The sequence below is a fragment of the Microcaecilia unicolor genome, chromosome 1, assembly GCF_901765095.1.
Source record: "Microcaecilia unicolor chromosome 1, aMicUni1.1, whole genome shotgun sequence".
In the NCBI taxonomy this organism is placed as follows: domain Eukaryota; kingdom Metazoa; phylum Chordata; class Amphibia; order Gymnophiona; family Siphonopidae; genus Microcaecilia; species Microcaecilia unicolor.
The window spans coordinates 687,139,998-687,157,130 of record NC_044031.1 but is presented as its reverse complement, the minus strand read 5'-3'; the positions used below and the strand labels follow the sequence as shown (position 1 = coordinate 687,157,130).

At 47.0% G+C, this 17,133-nt stretch overlaps 1 protein-coding gene across 1 annotated transcript in view; it reads right to left on the bottom strand.

Moving 5' to 3' along the window:
- HERC1 (HECT and RLD domain containing E3 ubiquitin protein ligase family member 1) overlaps positions 1–17,133 on the bottom strand; it is a 736,289-nt gene that overhangs the window by 643,726 nt on the left and 75,430 nt on the right. The window contains exons 9-11 of the mRNA XM_030188195.1: positions 15,996–16,123; positions 8,990–9,134; positions 8,719–8,890 (exon numbers count right to left, since the gene is read on the bottom strand). Coding sequence (XP_030044055.1) covers positions 8,719–8,890; positions 8,990–9,134; positions 15,996–16,123 — 445 coding nt within the window. The remainder of the gene's footprint in view (positions 1–8,718; positions 8,891–8,989; positions 9,135–15,995; positions 16,124–17,133) is intronic.

Below are 17,133 nucleotides of genomic sequence, written 5' to 3'. Positions count from 1 at the left end.
TCCACGACCCTCTCCGTGAAAAAATACTTCCTGACATCTTTCCTGAGTCTGCCCCCTTTCAATCTCATTTCATGTCCTCTCGTTCTACCGCCTTCCCATCTCCGGAAAAGATTCGTTTGCGGATTAATACCTTTCAAATATTTGAACGTCTGTATCATATCACCCCTGTTCCTCCTTTCCTCCAGGGTGTACATGTTCAGGTCAGCAAGCCTCTCTTCATACGTCTTGGAACATAAATCCCATACCATCCTCGTAGCTTTTCTTTGCACCGCTTCCATTTTTTTAACATCCTTCGCAAGATACGGCCTCCAAAACTGAACACAATACTCCAGGTGGGGCCTCACCAACGTCTTATACAGGGGCATTAAAACCTCCTTTCTTCTGCTGGTCACTCCCCTCTCTATACAGCCTAGCAATCTTCTAGCTACGGCCACCGCCTTGTCGCACTGTTTCGGCGCCTTCAGGTCCTCAGATACTATCACCCCAAGATCCCTCTCCCCGTCCGTGCCTATCAGACTCTCCCCGCCTAACACATACGTCTCCCTTGGATTTCTACTCCCTAAGTGCATCACTTTGCATTTCTTCGCATTGAATTTTAATTGCCAAACCTTAGACCATTCTTCTAGCTTCTTCAGATCTTTTTTCATGTTTTCCACTCCCTCCGGGGTGTCCACTCTGTTGGAAATCTTGGTGTCATCCGCAAAAAGGCAAACTTTACCTTGTAACCCTTCGGCAATGTCACTCACAAATATATTGAACAGAATTGGCCCCAGCACCGATCCCTGAGGCACTCCACTACTCACCTTTCCCTCCTCCGAGCGAACTCCATTCACCACCACCCTCTGGCGTCTGTCCGTCAACCAGTTCCTAATCCAGTTCACCACTTCGGGTCCTATCTTCAGGCTGTCTAGTTTATTTAAGAGCCTCCTGTGGGGAACCGTGTCAAAAGCCTTGCTGAAATCTAAGTAGATGACGTCCATAGCACGTCCCTGATTTAATTCTCCTGTCACCCAGTCAAAGAATTCAATGAGATTCGTTTGGCACGATTTCCCTTTGGTGAAACCATGTTGTCTCGGATCTTGCAACTTATTGGCTTCCAGGAAATTCACTATCCTTTCCTTCAGCATGGCTTCCATTACTTTTCCAATAACCGAAGTGAGGCTTACCGGCCTGTAGTTTCCAGCTTCTTCCCTATCCCCACTTTTGTGAAGAGGGACCACCTCCGCCATTCTCCAATCCCTCAGAACCTCTCCCGTCTCAAAGGTTTAATTAAACAAGTCTTTAAGAGGACCCGCCAGAACCTCTCTGAGCTCCCTCAGTATTCTGGGGTGGATCCCGTCCGGCCCCATGGCTTTGTCCACCTTTAGGTTTTCAAGTTGTTCATACACACTCTTCTGTGAAGTACACCTCATTCTCAGGTGTACTTTTGCAAGTCCCTCTCGGTCCTTCCCCAGGGTTTTCTTCAGTGAAAACAGAACAAAAGTATCTATTTAGCAAATTGGCTTTTTCTTCATCATTTTCTACATAGCGTTTTGCTGTATCTTTTAGTCTCACAATTCCCTTTATAGTCTTTCTCCTTTCACTAATATACCTGAAGAAGTTTTTGTCTCCCCTCCTTACATTTCTAGCCATTTGTTCTTCCGCTTGCGCCTTCGCCAGACGTACCTCTCTCTTGGCTTCTTTCAGTTTCATCCGGTATTCCTCCCCGTGTTCCTCCTCTTGAGATTTTCTATATTTCTGGAACGCTAACTCTTTAATCTTTATTTTCTCAGCCACTTGCTTTGAGAACCATATCGGTTTCCTTTTTCTCTTGCTTTTATTTACTCTCCTTACATAAAGGTCTGTGGCCCTGTTTATTACTTCTTTTAGCCTGGACCACTGTCCTTCCACTTCTCGTATGTCCTCCCAGCCCATCAGCTCCTTCCTCAGGTATTCTCCCATTTTGTTAAAGTCAGCTCGCTTGAAATCCAGGACTTTGAGTTTAGAGTGGCCGCCATCCACATGAGCCGTTACATCAAAACAAACCGTTTGATGGTCACTGTTTCCCAGGTGTGCAGCCACTCGGACATTGGACACACTATCCCCATTCGTGAGCACCAGATCCAACGTGGCTCCCTCCCTCGTGGGTTCGTTCACCATTTGTCTGAGCAGAGCACTTTGGAAAGCATCCACAATCTCTCTACTTCTTTCTGATTTTGCAGACGGAACCTTCCAATCTACATCCGGCAGATTAAAATCTCCCAACAACAGCACCTCTCTTTTCTTCCCCAACTTTTGAATATCAGCGATCAGATCTTTATCTAGTTCTTCCAATTGTGTTGGGGGTCTATAGACAACACCCACGTTGACCAAGGTTCTATCCTCTCTTTTTAAGGTGATCCATATCGCTTCTTCCTTTCCCCAGTTCCCTGTCATTTCAGTCGCTGCGATATCATTTCTCACATACAGAGCTACTCCTCCACCTATACGTCCCTCTCTATCCTTCCTAAAAAGATTATAGCTTGGTATGTTTACATCCCATTCATGGGAACCATTGAGCCATGTCTCTGTGACTGCAACTATGTCCAAGTCAGCCTCCAAAATCAGAATCAGCCACAACAACAACTTTGGTTGCTTCGGTGGCACTATCCCCTGATAAACAATGGTTATTTCAAATGTTTTTTTAAAACAGAGAGAAAATGTTTCTAGGCTTTAAGATTCAATTATTTCCTGATGTATCAAGAGATGCTCAACGTAGACGTAAACAGTTACTATTGAAACCTGGAGTTCTGCAAATAGGTGGAACCTTTTTCTTAAGATATCCATGCAAATGTACTATTAGATATAATGTTGCTAAATATGTCTTTACTGAATCTTCTCACTTGTCAGCCTTTTTAGAAACTAAAAGAGTTTCAGGAGATTAAGTAAAGCTCTGAATATAATTAATTTCTAGCCCATATTCCTCAGGTATAATACTGTCTTTAAATTTTGCCTCAATTTCTCCCTTTTCCATTAGTCTTGGATCCTAATATTATGGAGTGTTTATATATATATTTTTTTGTTTGTTTGTTTCTTGCTTTATGAGAGGTTATAATTTTCTTGTATAAACACTTTTCTGTACAAGTGAAAATTGCTTGGATAAAACTTGTAATAAAAATAAAAAGATCTTCAATGACCCAGTCTGTTTATTTTGAGTTTCTGAGAGATTAGCGTTAGATAATGAAGTTTAACACCTCTCTTAGTTTCTTTTTCCTAACTGTATGTTTCGGGGGGGGGGGGGGGAGAAACAAACAAAAAAACTTGTCACAGCCTTCATAGCGTCCCAGACCACAGCCAATGAAGGACTGGATGTCAAGTTGTGACCTAGTCTTATGAAATCTTTATAATCCCGCAAGATATTCTCATCTTTAAGTAAGGTAGTGTTGAGCAGCCAAAGCCACTCTACAGGTTCAGTTCTAAGAGCTAGTAAATCTACTCAACAGGGTGCACAGTCAGAAAATGATATATTGCCTAAAACAGGTCTCCCAGAACAAATCCACAAAAATATAACCTATACAGGAATACTGAGAACATGGAGCAGTATAGTGCCTTTGTGTATCATTCTCTTTCCTCCAAACATCACATATCCCCAGCTCCTGTACAAAACAAAACCTCAAAGCAGCACTGGAGATGATCTCTGTCACAGCAATTGCCCAAAGAGTCTAGTGTAGGCTTTAGACAGGTATTAAAGTCCCCAGCACAGATCAAGGGTCCCTTAACAAACCCCTCTAGATAAATTTTAATATTAGGAAAGTCTGCTTGACCCAAATTCGGTGCGTATATGTTTGCCAAGGTCAATTCCACTTCCTCCAGTAGTACTTGTGCAAACAAATACCTCCCATTGGGGTCTCCTTTCACACTCTGCACTTGCAGATTAAGATCTTTACGAAAAAGTAAAGCCACTCCTCATTTTTTGGAATCAGAGGTATCAGAAGTAAATATTTCATGGGGGTACACTCTATGGAAAAGCAATTGCTCATGGCAGTGCTTAAAATGAGTCTTTTGAACAAACACTACATGATTCACCAGGGAGCCCAAGTCCTGCAGCAACAGCCTTTGCTTCCTGGGTGAATTGAGACCATTAACTTATACTGTAAAAATTTTAACTCCAGTTGACATACCAGAAAACCAGTTAAACTCTCAGCTATGCAATCCAAATCCTTCTCCATCGTGAAATCAAAGAAAAAAGGATTAGCAATACCCCTTTTCCACTCAAGTCTCCAAAGAACAACAAATAAATCCCATCCCTAACAAAGGGGAAAATTACTATTAAAACCCACAACCTCTCCCCGCTCCCCAATATCTTCCTTTATCTTCATCACCAGAATAAGGCTCAGCACAGTCCTGGAACTTTCCAGTATATTACTGCCAAAGCTGATGCTCGTCTCACAACCGTACTTCAAATACGCAGGTGTCCTTTTACTAAGCCGCAGTAAAAAAGTGGCCTACGGTAGTATAGGTGCGTGTTTTGGGCACTTCAGGCCAGTTTTTACCATGTCTGCAAAAAAGGGCTCCTTTTAATGGGACGGGGAAAGGGCATGTGGTAAAACAAACCAGCGAGCACCTAAAACCAGCCTGAGCCCTTAACACCACCCATTGATCTAACAGTAAGGGCTCACATGCTACACACGCGGTGACCAGTCGTCGCGCACCAACTGCCAATTACTGCCGGAAAGGCCATGCATGGGAGGAAATAAATAAATCATCCAGGTGTTATGGGCACACGGCAAATCTGAAATGACCGCCGGGGGGGGGGGGGCGCAGTAGTCTCATTTTGGCATGTGCTGCATGCACGTAGAGCCTAACACATCTTTGTAAAAAGGCCCCACAGTGAAGAATACAAGAGAACAGAAACCCCCAAGCAGGCTCAAGATCCAGCTGCTAACTCCACCAGTATCACAAGAAATAGGTAGGGAGAAGGTAAGGAACTTGGAACTTAACTCAAACTCATAACTTTTCTAGATACAGTTTGTACCAGAGGCAATGGAGGGTTAGGTGACTTGCCCAAGATCACAAGGAGCTGCACTGAGATTTGAACTGGGCTTCCCTGGGTCTGAGCCTGCTGCTCTATTAGTCTACTCCTCTACTCCTTAACTCAATGAGTGAGGGGCATAGCCTGCTAGGCATTAGTCTTCTTGGGTGGGTCCCAGACTGGTCTAAGCAGGACTCGATTTGGGTTTCTGCCAGGTACTTGTGACCTGGCTTGGCCACTGTTTGGAAAATAAGATACCAGGCTAGATGGACCACTGGTCTGACCCAGTATGGCTATTCTTATGTTCTTATGAAAGAAGTTAGCAGGTAAGCCCAAATTTCACCTTTATCATCCTGGTATACCAGTCCAGGAGAGCGGGATGTTCATGAGCTCTACTGTTTCAGACAGGAGGAAGAAAGAGGGCCTCTCCTTAAGGGCCACCCTCCAGAAAGTGAACTCCTCTTTTACCCAGATATCCAATGAATGCTGCTTGATAAAAACAAAAATGGAGCGATGGCCACGGTGCTGCTGCCCTGCAAAGGTCTTCCAGGGGCACAGCCCTTGCCACAGCCAAGGATATCATCTGTGCCCTTCTGGAATGTGCTCAAACTATATGGAACCTCCTTGTGTATCAGAAGGTAAGCCAATTCAATTGTCTCAATCCATCGATATAAAGAGCCCTTAGATGCTGTTTCACCCTTGCATAGACTGCTGTGGAGGACAAATAGGTGATGATTCAATCTGTGAAAGAAACTGTGACCTCTAAACAATGAATTAAGAGACTCTTCGCACATTCAAAGAATGAAGAAATGTGCAAAAGACAACCTGATTGATTAAGGTGGAACAGTGAATCCACCTTAGGAAAATGCATAGTGCACAATGAAACCAAACTGCCTCAAAGGGTCCTACAGGAAAGGTCCTGCAATTCTGACACAAGCCTAGCTGAACAAATGCTACCAAAAATACCACCTTGTATGGCAGTACCATCTGCTTGATACTCTTCAAAAATTGGACAATGTCTGGATCCATCACCAAGGAGCTACCTTCCATTACACCCTGGAAGTAGGACAGTAAGAGAATTAAGCAACAGGTTCTAATTGAGGTCACCTTGCAGAAATATCTGCTCTCTGTGCCATAGATCCCTAATATATACCCACACCAGTTCTCAAAAATTTGCTAGATCCTCACATAAGCTAGGGAGGCTGAGACCCTGCACTCCTTCAGCAGGATGGCCACCACAGCTGTACAGTACTCTTTGCACATCAATTGACATCTCAGAAGGGCCTGACTGTAAACAGAATGGATCTGGATCCTCCATGAGTATTGGTCCCTACCATAATAACCCCTTATCCTGAGAGAAGTGAAATGACTCTTTTGCCAACAACTTTATCAGATCTGCATACCACAGCTGTCAAGTCTGGAGCCACTAGGACCATGAGAAAGGTATACCTGGCAATTCTGCAAATAACCTGGCTAATGAGTGGCATTGGAAGAAGCTGCACAGGGTGCTCTCCAGAGGCCACAATTGCATCAGTGCTTTAATGACTTGCATGCCAACGTCTCTCCTTCAACTGCAGAACTGGCCAGCCTCAGTGTTCCTGCATAAAGCATCAGGTCTAACACCAGCGGACCCCAGTGATCCACTAACCCCTAAAATGCTTGGTTCCAGGATATTTTGACTGAGGAAATCCACTTGAATGTTCGCCTCTCTAGCAATGAGAACCATTGAAATGGTCAAAAAAAGAGTCTTCGCCCACCAGCATCTCCACCCTTGCACTCTTGGTGCCACATTGCCTGTTCACAGGCTACTGTTGTTGCTTTGCCCACTATGCCATACTTTGTATTGTTATTTGAATATTTTTACTGCTCTATTGCTCACGTTTGATTTATTCTTATTGTATACCGCCTTGAGTGAATGCCTTCAAAAAGGCGGTAAATAATCCAAATAAATAAATAAAAAGGACTTATATCACTGCACCTGCCAGAAGCAGCTAAAAACTTAGCAACATAAGTCAAAACGCCATGGCTTCCAGCCTGATGATCAGGAGCCCTCCCAACTTGACCAATGCCCCTGCACTACCTGGCCCAGACAATGACCACCAGCCTGACAAACTGGCATCAGTTCTTACCACCACTCAGCTGGGGGAATCCATTCCCTTGAGGAGTGAAAAGGGATAGGCCACCATGCTAGCTCCCTCCATTCTGGTTTCTAAAGGAAGGCATGAGTTGTAATCCTGAGATCAAGGAGACCACCTGGAAAGAATGGACTTCTGGAGAAGACTCCTGTGGGCCCTCACCCAAGGAACCAGCTCCAGCATTGCTGCCATGGACCCTAGCAGCTGCAGATAATCCCAGGTTCACAGAGCAGATATTGTACACAAAATGCCACAAGCTGCAAGAGCAACCTGATCAATCTGTCCCTAGTCAGAAATATTTTGCTGATATCAATGCTGAATGGGGCACTCAGATACACTAGTGACAGAGATAGTAGAGCAGCTTTTGGCATAATTCACCACATAGTAAAGCTTCTTCAGGACATAAACCATATTCTGAATGGCTGTGCTGGCTTCTGATTGAATAACAACCCCAGCTGAGCTCTTCTGAAGGGATCAGAATGATGGTGGCTACCAGCTGGAGCAAATGAACAAGATCTTGGACAACTACCCTTCCGTTGAAGCAAAAGCACAAGGAGGAACCAAGAAGCCATCAGAAAGGGGTTCAATAAATTAACGTACAAGCCCTGACAAATCCAGGCTTCTCCTTATAGAATTAACACCAGACAGCATAAAAGTAGGTTCAGTCTTGCAGTGGGCCCACTTTTCACATATATACACATGAACAACTTTAACAGCAAATTAGTGTGCTGTGCAAGCTTCACATGAAGAAAATACTTTATATCTCAGTAGAATGCAATTTTAAAAGCAATTTCTGCATGCAAAACAATGTCTTGTGCACAGAAACAGGTGCTTATAAGACTGTACACATAAGGCCCGGTTTACTAAGGCACACTAGCATTTTTAGTGCACGCTAAAAATTAGTGCGCACTAATGCTATACACACCCATATATTCCTATGGGTGTCTCTAGTACTAGCACACGCTAATTTTTAGCACGTGCTAAAAAGGTTAGCGCGCCTACAGCACAGCTTAGTAAACAGGGCCCATAGTCTGCATAGGAACAACTTTATCCAAACTGAGCTGAGGAGGGCAAGGTTGGGGAAGTGCTTTGCATTTCTGGTCATAATTTGAAAATATGTGCATATGCACATAAAATAACTCAGAAAATGTGTGTATGCTAGCTAAAGAGAAGAAATGTAAGAACAAAGATTCCCTGGGGTTATTTTCAAAAACAAAGCAAGGATATACTCTATTTTCATTCTGAAAATTCACTGCTACCTACACAAAGAAAAATATGCACGTACTATTTGTGTATGTACTCGTTTATAAAAATTACCCCTATAAACTGCTAAGGAACTCCAAAGGGGGCACTAAAGAATTCATACTCTGAAAAGGGTTTCTGTTCAGCCATCAGTTAGGCAAACATCCTAGTTATGTTAGCACAATGACCAGCGCTATAAAGGTAAAGAGAAGAAAACCAAACAAATGATCTGAACAACAAATTTACTAAAGGAAATATTCTATTTCACATCAATCCAGAAAGTAACGGAAATGCTTCAGAAAAAAAATATGTATCAAGTTATTTTATATTTTAATTAAAGCTTGCATTTACCTGTCTCTAGGTAGTGCTGTCCAGGCCAGACTATGTGATGTTCCAGCGGAAATCTGTTGAATTGCTACTCCATCTAAACCACTTACTTTCTTTGGTTTAGTAATAGGGCCAGTAGAATTTCCCTGACCACACTGCCCCATTGAATTGTTACCCCAAGCATAAACTTCATTGTCTAAAAACGGGGAGAAAAAAAAAACAGGAAAAATAAATCAGAGGCACATTCCGTATCTCAATGCATTGTAAGTAGAATTATGTAAAATATCCATACTACCATGAGAAAGTGCCAAGCAATGACTGTCGCCAATAGAAATATCGACTATCCTTGTAGCAGCCAGCTCTTCAATAAGCTTTGGTCTGAGAGCTGTAGCTTCAGAGGAACCACAACCAAGGCAGGCTCCACAGCCCCATGCATATACCTTAAAAAAAATTTAACAACAAATTATTACCAAAAGCCTTGAAAGCCGTATTAGTCTGCAAAGAGGTGGGAAAATGTGGGATACAAATGCAATAAAGCGAATGCTACATACCTGTAGAAGGTATTCTCCGAGGACAGCAGGCTGATTGTTCTCACTGATGGGTGACGTCCACGGCAGCCCCCTCCAATCGGAATCTTCACTAGCAAAGTCCTTTGCTAGCCCTCGCGCGCCGATGCGCACCGCGCATGCGCGGCCGTCTTCCCGCCCGAAACCGGCTTGAGCCGGCCAGTCTCATATGTAGCAAGACAAAGACCAGGGAAGACACAACTCCAAAGGGGAGGCGGGCGGGTTTGTGAGAACAATCAGCCTGCTGTCCTCGGAGAATACCTTCTACAGGTATGTAGCATTCGCTTTCTCCGAGGACAAGCAGGCTGCTTGTTCTCACTGATGGGGTATCCCTAGCCCCCAGGCTCACTCAAAACAACAAACATGGTCAATTGGGCCTCGCAACGGTGAGGACATAACTGAGATTGACCTGAAAAATTTACCAACTAACTGAGTGCAGCCTGGAACAGAACAAACAGGGCCCTCGGGGGGGTGGAGTTGGATCCTAAAGCCCAAACAGGTTCTGAAGAACTGACTGCCCGAACCTACTGTCGCGTCGGGTATCCTGCTGCAGGCAGTAATGGGATGTGAATGTGTGGACAGAAGACCACGTCGCAGCTTTGCAAATCTCCTCAATAGTGGCTGACTTCAAGTGGGCTACCGACGCTGCCATGGCTCTAACATTATGAGCCGTGACATGACCCTCAAGAGCCAGCCCAGCCTGGGCGTAAGTGAAGGAAATGCAATCTGCTAGCCAATTGGATATGGTGCGTTTTCCTACAGCCACTCCCCTCCTATTGGGATCAAAAGAAACAAACAATTGGGCGGACTGTCTGTTGGGCTTTGTCCGCTCCAAGTAGAAGGCCAATGCTTTCTTGCAGTCCAATGTGTGCAGCTGACGTTCAGCAGGGCAGGAATGAGGACGGGGAAGAATGTTGGCAAGACGATTGACTGGTTCAAATGGAACTCCGACACAACCTTTGGCAGAAACTTAGGGTGAGTGCGGAGGACTACTCTGTTATGATGAAATTTGGTGTAAGGGGCCTGGGCTACCAGGGCCTGAAGCTCACTGACTCTACGAGCTGAAGTAACTGCCACCAAGAAAATGACCTTCCAGGTCAAGTACTTCAGATGGCAGGAGTTCAGTGGCTCAAAAGGAGGTTTCATCAGCTGGGTGAGAACGACATTGAGATCCCATGACACTGTAGGAGGCTTGACAGGGTGCTTTGACAAAAGCAAACCTCTCATGAAGCGAACAACTAAAGGCTGTCCTGAGATCGGCTTACCTTCCACACAGTAATGGTATGCACTGATTGCGCTAAGGTGAACCCTTACAGAGTTGGTCTTGAGACCAGACTCAGACAAGTGCAGAAGGTATTCAAGCAGGGTCTGTGTAGGACAAGAGCGAGGATCTAGGGCCTTGCTGTCACACCAGACGGCAAACCTCCTCCATAGAAAGAAGTAACTCCTCTTAGTGGAATCTTTCCTGGAAGCAAGCAAGATGCGGGAGACACCCTCTGACAGACCCAAAGAGGCAAAATCTACGCTCTCAACATCCAGGCCGTGAGAGCCAGGGACCGGAGGCTGGGATGCAGAAGCGCCCCTTCGTCCTGTCTGATGAGGGTCGGAAAACACTCCAATCTCCACGGTTCTTCGGAGGACAACTCCAGAAGAAGAGGGAACCAGATCTGACGCGGCCAAAAAGGAGCAATCAGAATCATGGTGCCTCGGTCTTGCTTGAGTTTCAACAAAGTCTTCCCCACCAGAGGTATGGGAGGATAAGCATACAGCAGGCCCTCCCCCCAGTCCAGGAGGAAGGCATCCGATGCCAGTCTGCCGTGGGCCTGAAGCCTGGAACAGAACTGAGGGACTTTGTGGTTGGCTCGAGATGCGAAGAGATCTACCAAGGGGGTGCCCCACACCTGGAAGATCTGTCGCACTACACGGGAATTGAGCGACCACTCGTGAGGTTGCATAATCCTGCTCAACCTGTCGGCCAGACTGTTGTTTACGCCTGCCAGATATGTGGCTTGGAGCACCATGCCGTGACGGCGAGCCCAGAGCCACATGCTGACGGCTTCCTGACACAGGGGGCGAGATCCGGTGCCCCCTGCTTGTTGATGTAATACATGGCAACCTGGTTGTCTGTCTGAATTTGGATAATTTGGTGGGACAGCCGATCTCTGAAAGCCTTCAGAGCGTTCCAGATCGCTCGCAGCTCCAGAAGATTGATCTGCAGATCGCGTTCCTGGAGGGACCAGCCTCCCTGGGTGTGAAGCCCATCGACATGAGCTCCCCAGCCCAGGAGAGACGCATCCGTGGTCAGCACTTTTTGTGGCTGAGGAATTTGGAAAGGACGTCCCATAGTCAAATTGGACCAAATCGTCCACCAATACAGGGATTTGAGAAAACTCGTGGACAGGTGGATCACGTCTTCTAGATCCCCAGCAGCCTGAAACCACTGGGAAGCTAGGGTCCATTGAGCAGATCTCATGTGAAGGCGGGCCATGGGAGTCACATGAACTGTGGAGGCCATGTGGCCCAGCAATCTCAACATCTGCCGAGCTGTGATCTGCTGTGACGCTCGTACCCGCGAGACGAGGGACAACAAGTTGTTGGCCCTGGCCTCTGGGAGGTAGGCGCGAGCTGTCTGAGAATCCAGCAGAGCTCCTATGAACTCGAGTTTCTGCACTGGGAGAAGATGGGACTTTGGGTAATTTATCACAAACCCCAGTAGCTCCAGGAGGCGAATAGTCATCTGCATGGATTGCTGGGCTCCTGCCTCGGATGTGTTCTTCACCAGCCAATCGTCGAGATATGGGAACACCAGTCTGCGAAGTGCCGCTGCTACTACAGCCAGGCACTTTGTGAACACCCTGGGCGCAGAGGCGAGCCCAAAGGGTAGCACACAGTACTGGAAGTGACGTGTGCCCAGCTGAAATCGCAGATACTGTCTGTGAGCTGGCAGTATCGGGATGTGCGTATAGGCGTCCTTCAAGTCCAGAGAGCATAGCCAATCGTTTTCCTGAATCATGGGAAGAAGGGTGCCCAGGGAAAGCATCCTGAACTTTTCTTTTACGAGATATTTGTTCAGGGCCCTTAGGTCTAGGATGGGACGCATCCCCCCTGTTTTCTTTTCCACAAGGAAGTACCTGGAATAGAATCCCAGCCCTTCCTGCCCGGATGGCACGGGCTCAACCGCATTGGCGCTGAGAAGGGCGGAGAGTTCCTCTGCAAGTACCTGCTTGTGCTGGAAGCTGTAAGACTGAGCTCCCGGTGGACAATTTGGAGGTTTGGAGGCCAAATTGAGGGTGTATCCTTGCCGGACTATTTGCAGAACCCACTGATCGGAGGTTATGAGAGGCCACCTTTGGTGAAAAGCTTTCAACCTCCCCCCGACTGGCAGGTCGCCAGGCACTGACACCTGGATGTCGGCTATGCTCTGCTGGAGCCAGTCAAAAGCCCGTCCCTTGCTTTTGCTGGGGAGCCGAGGGGCCTTGCTGAGTCACACGCTGCTGACGAGAGCGAGTGCGCTGGGGCTTAGCCTGGGCCACAGGCTGTCGAGAAGGAGGATTGTACCTACGCTTGCCAGAAGAGTAGGGACCAGTCTTCCTTCCCCCGAAAAATCTTCTACCTGTAGAGGTAGATGCTGAAGGCTGCCGGCGGGAGAACTTGTCGAATGCGGTATCCCGCTGGTGGAGATGCTCTACCACCTGTTCGACCTTCTCTCCAAAAATATTGTCCGCACGGCAAGGCGAGTCCGCAATCCGCTGCTGGAGTCTGTTCTCCAGGTCGGAGGCACGCAGCCATGAGAGCCTGCGCATCACCACACCTTGAGCAGCGGCCCTGGATGCAACATCAAAGGTGTCATACACCCCTCTGGCCAGGAATTTTCTGCACGCCTTCAGCTGCCTGACCACCTCCTGAAAAGGCTTGGCTTGCTCAGGGGGGAGCGCATCCACCAAGCCCGCCAACTGCCGCACATTGTTCCGCATATGTATGCTCGTGTAGAGCTGGTAGGACTGAATCTTGGCCACGAGCATAGAAGAATGGTAGGCCTTCCTCCCAAAGGAGTCTAAGGTTCTAGAGTCTTTGCCCGGGGGCGCCGAAGCATGTTCCCTAGAACTCTTAGCCTTCTTTAGGGCCAAATCCACAACTCCAGAGTCATGAGGCAACTAGGTGCGCATCAGCTCTGGGTCCCCATGGATCCGGTACTGGGACTCGATCTTCTTGGGAATGTGGGGATTAGTTAGAGGTTTTGTCCAGTTCGCCAGCAATGTCTTCTTAAGGACATGGTGCATGGGTACCGTGGACGCTTCCTTAGGTGGAGAAGGATAGTCCAGGAGCTCAAACATTTCAGCCCTGGGCTCGTCCTCCACAACCACCGGGAAGGGGATGGCCGTAGACATCTCCCGGACAAAGGAAGCGAAAGACAGACTCTCGGGAGGAGAAAGCTGCCTTTCAGGAGAGGGAGTGGGATCAGAGGGAAGACCTTCAGACTCCTCGTCAGAGAAATACCTGATGTCTTCCTCTTCCTCCCACGAGGCCTCACCCTCAGTGTCAGACACAAGTTCACGAACCTGTGTCTGCAACCGCGCCCGACTCGACTCCGTGGAGCCACGTCCACGATGGGGGCGTCGAGAGGTAGACTCCCTCGCCCGCATCGGCGAAGCTCCCTCCGCCGACGTAGTCGGGGAGCCCTCCTGGGAGGCGACGGCAGTCGGCACCGCACGCGGCACCGACGCCAGTGACCTCACCTCGGGCGATGGGCCAGCCGGCGCCACGCTCGACGGTACCGGAGGCGCAAGCACCGCCGGTACCGGAGGGGTAGGGCGCAACAGCTCTCCCAGAATCTCTGGAAGAACGGCCCGGAGGCTCTCGTTCAGAGCGGCTGCAGAAAAAGGCATGGAAGTCGATGCAGGCGTCGACGTCAGAACCTGTTCCGGGCGTGGAGGCTGTTCCGGGCTGTCCAGAGTGGAGCGCATCGACACCTCTTGAACAGAGGGTGAGCGGTCCTCTCTGTGCCGATGCCTGCTGGGTGCCGACTCCCTCGGCGACCCAGAGCTCTCGGTGCCGACACGGGAAGGGGACCGGTGTCGATGCTTCTTAGATTTTTTGCGAAGCACGTAACCGGCGCTTCCCGGCACAGACGAGGAGGACGTAGAATCCAGCCGTCTCTTCCTCGGGGCCGAGACCGAAGAGGGCCGATCTCGGGGGGGCTGTACCGCAGGAGCCCTCAGGGTAGGGGGAGACCCACCCGAAGGCTCACCGCCACCAGCAGGGGAGTGGACAGCCCTCACCTGCACTCCAGACGAAGCACCACCGTCCGACGACATCAGCAGACGAGGTCCCGGTACCACCGACGTCGATGCAGTCACCCGATGTCTCGGCGCCGATGCAGAGGGTCGATGCCTCGATGCACTGGCCGCCGAGGATGAAGGTCTGGACGCTGCAGACGTCGAAATTTGGCACCAGCAGAAAAAAGCGGGAAGGAAATTTCGACCGGGGCCTAACTAAGGCCTACCCCGACGACGAAAGAAAACTTACCGGGGTGAAAAACTCGAACTAGAGGAAGGGAAAAAGCCAAAAGAGGTTTTTCCCAACAGTTTTGAAGCAAAAACGAGTCGAAAACGACGCGCGAGGTCGACTTTTTCGGGGCACGAAACGGAAGCACAACCGTCCCGAGCGCGGAGAAAAGAAGACTGGCCGGCTCAAGCCGGTTTCGGGCGGGAAGACGGCCGCGCATGCGCGGTGCGCATCGGCGCGCGAGGGCTAGCAAAGGACTTTGCTAGTGAAGATTCCGATTGGAGGGGGCTGCCGTGGACGTCACCCATCAGTGAGAACAAGCAGCCTGCTTGTCCTCGGAGAAATAATATAATAATAATATCTAGGTTAAGCAGAGTCATAACATACAAAATAAAGAGGAGTGGAGGAGTAGTCTAGTGATTAGTGCTGTGGACTTTGATCCTGGAGAACTGGGTTTGATTCCCAATGCAACTCCGTCTGACTCTGGGCAAGTCACTTAACCCTCCATTGCCCCAGGTACAAATAAGTACCTGTATATACTGTAAACCACTTTGAATGTAGTTGCAAAAGAACCACAGAAAGGCGGTATATCAAGTCCCGTTCCCTTTCCCTTTTTACTAAACACTTAATGCACTGTTAACATATGGAAACAGGCTATCATGCAACCGCATTAAGGGGTTTTGTGGTAGTTTGCCCATTTCTGTGTGCTGAACCACATTAGCAACTTTTTCTGTTTCTGGGTCTGGCAGAGCCTGTGGCAACATGCATACATGGGAATGTCTCCGTGCCACCATTCACACCCAGAGAAGCAGGAGACCAGATAATGAGCAAGCCAGCAGGAGGGGGAGAGGAAAGGGAAACAGACAGGGCAAAGCAAGAAACAAGTAGGAAGGGAAACAGAGCAATGCTGGATGGTTGTGGGTGAGAAAGGCCTGCTGTTGTTAATCACGTTAAAATTTTTAATGCACGTTAAAAATGTAACACATTAATTGCATTATTAATGCATTAAATGTGCAGCCCTAATATATATCTAAAATGATAAATTTGCTATATATTATATTATAATGTATGTTTTTATTTCAAAGCTGGAGTAAGAGTTGGTACATTTTTACCCACTCCAATTCCACAGCCCTGTTCTGAAAAGGACATTTAAAATGCTGCAGCTATTTTCTCTCACATTTCCAAGCTTGCTCAAATATTTAATATGTCCCTAAAAGATACTATATATACCTGTCCAGTTGATGTCAAGGAAAGTGATGACTGGCTCCCAGCACATACTTTGCGAATAAACATTCCTTGTAAAGCTTCTATTACTTTTGGTTTGTATACTCGGTTAGTATCTCCATGGCCAAGCTTACCTACAAAACAGAGGAGTACAAACCTTATTCCGTTAAAGCTGTGACTGTATGACAAAAGCAATTACAATATTCAAAATCCTGCTTTGCATTAACAGTGGACCTTATTTAAATGGCACATCAGAGAGGGGGTACTTTTAAAGGAATTCTAATTATTAGCACTAACATGTAAAATATCAGAAAAGAGAAGATGCACAAGCAGTGTAACTAGTCATTCGCAATTCTTTTATAACAATACTAAATTAGTACGTTAAATTATTTTCTTATCTAGTAAACTGAACATGACGCAGTTCTCAAAGTTATTTACCTACTATGTGAATAAACTGTCTGAAAATTACCTTCCCTCAATCCAGCTACAAGTATGTCTGGTCTTCTATGATACACATACATTCAGCTACACTTCAAAAAGACTTCTCTGGAGGCACATTTAAGTTGAGGAAGGAAAACAATGTGTGTAGATTCAATTTTCAAATCTACGAACATCATTTTTTACTAAAAACTTTCACCCATACAAAAAGTGTGACATCTAAATGAACAATTCTTGAAAATTAAATGGACTGCATATAGCAGGAAGTTTGAAAACTGTCCCTTAAACATCTACTCTGTATCAAATTTGGACAGTTATTTTCAAAATATACTTTATCTTTTTTCTTTGTTAATATTTGTTTCCATGGATTCAGGTGGATTAACACAGCAACTACAACAGTCAAGGGCAGATGCAGTAAACTGAGTTACGCTACAATACAGCGGTTTGCTTGAGATTTCCCAATGCTAATCTTACTCTTGATGCAGAAAGACTTCTAGCATGGGAAAATCTGCAGTAAAGTCACTGCACTTAAGGACAGCGAAGTGGCATGCAAATGGCTAAATAGAAACTTACTCCTAATGTAAAACAAAAAAACCTGCATGAAACTTTGCCCCCACCCTTTTTTTTTTTTAACCTCTTCCCATAAAGCTGATCTTTTACACCAGCTCGGGGATGGAATAAAAATGCAGCACAAGTGGGCCCTTGG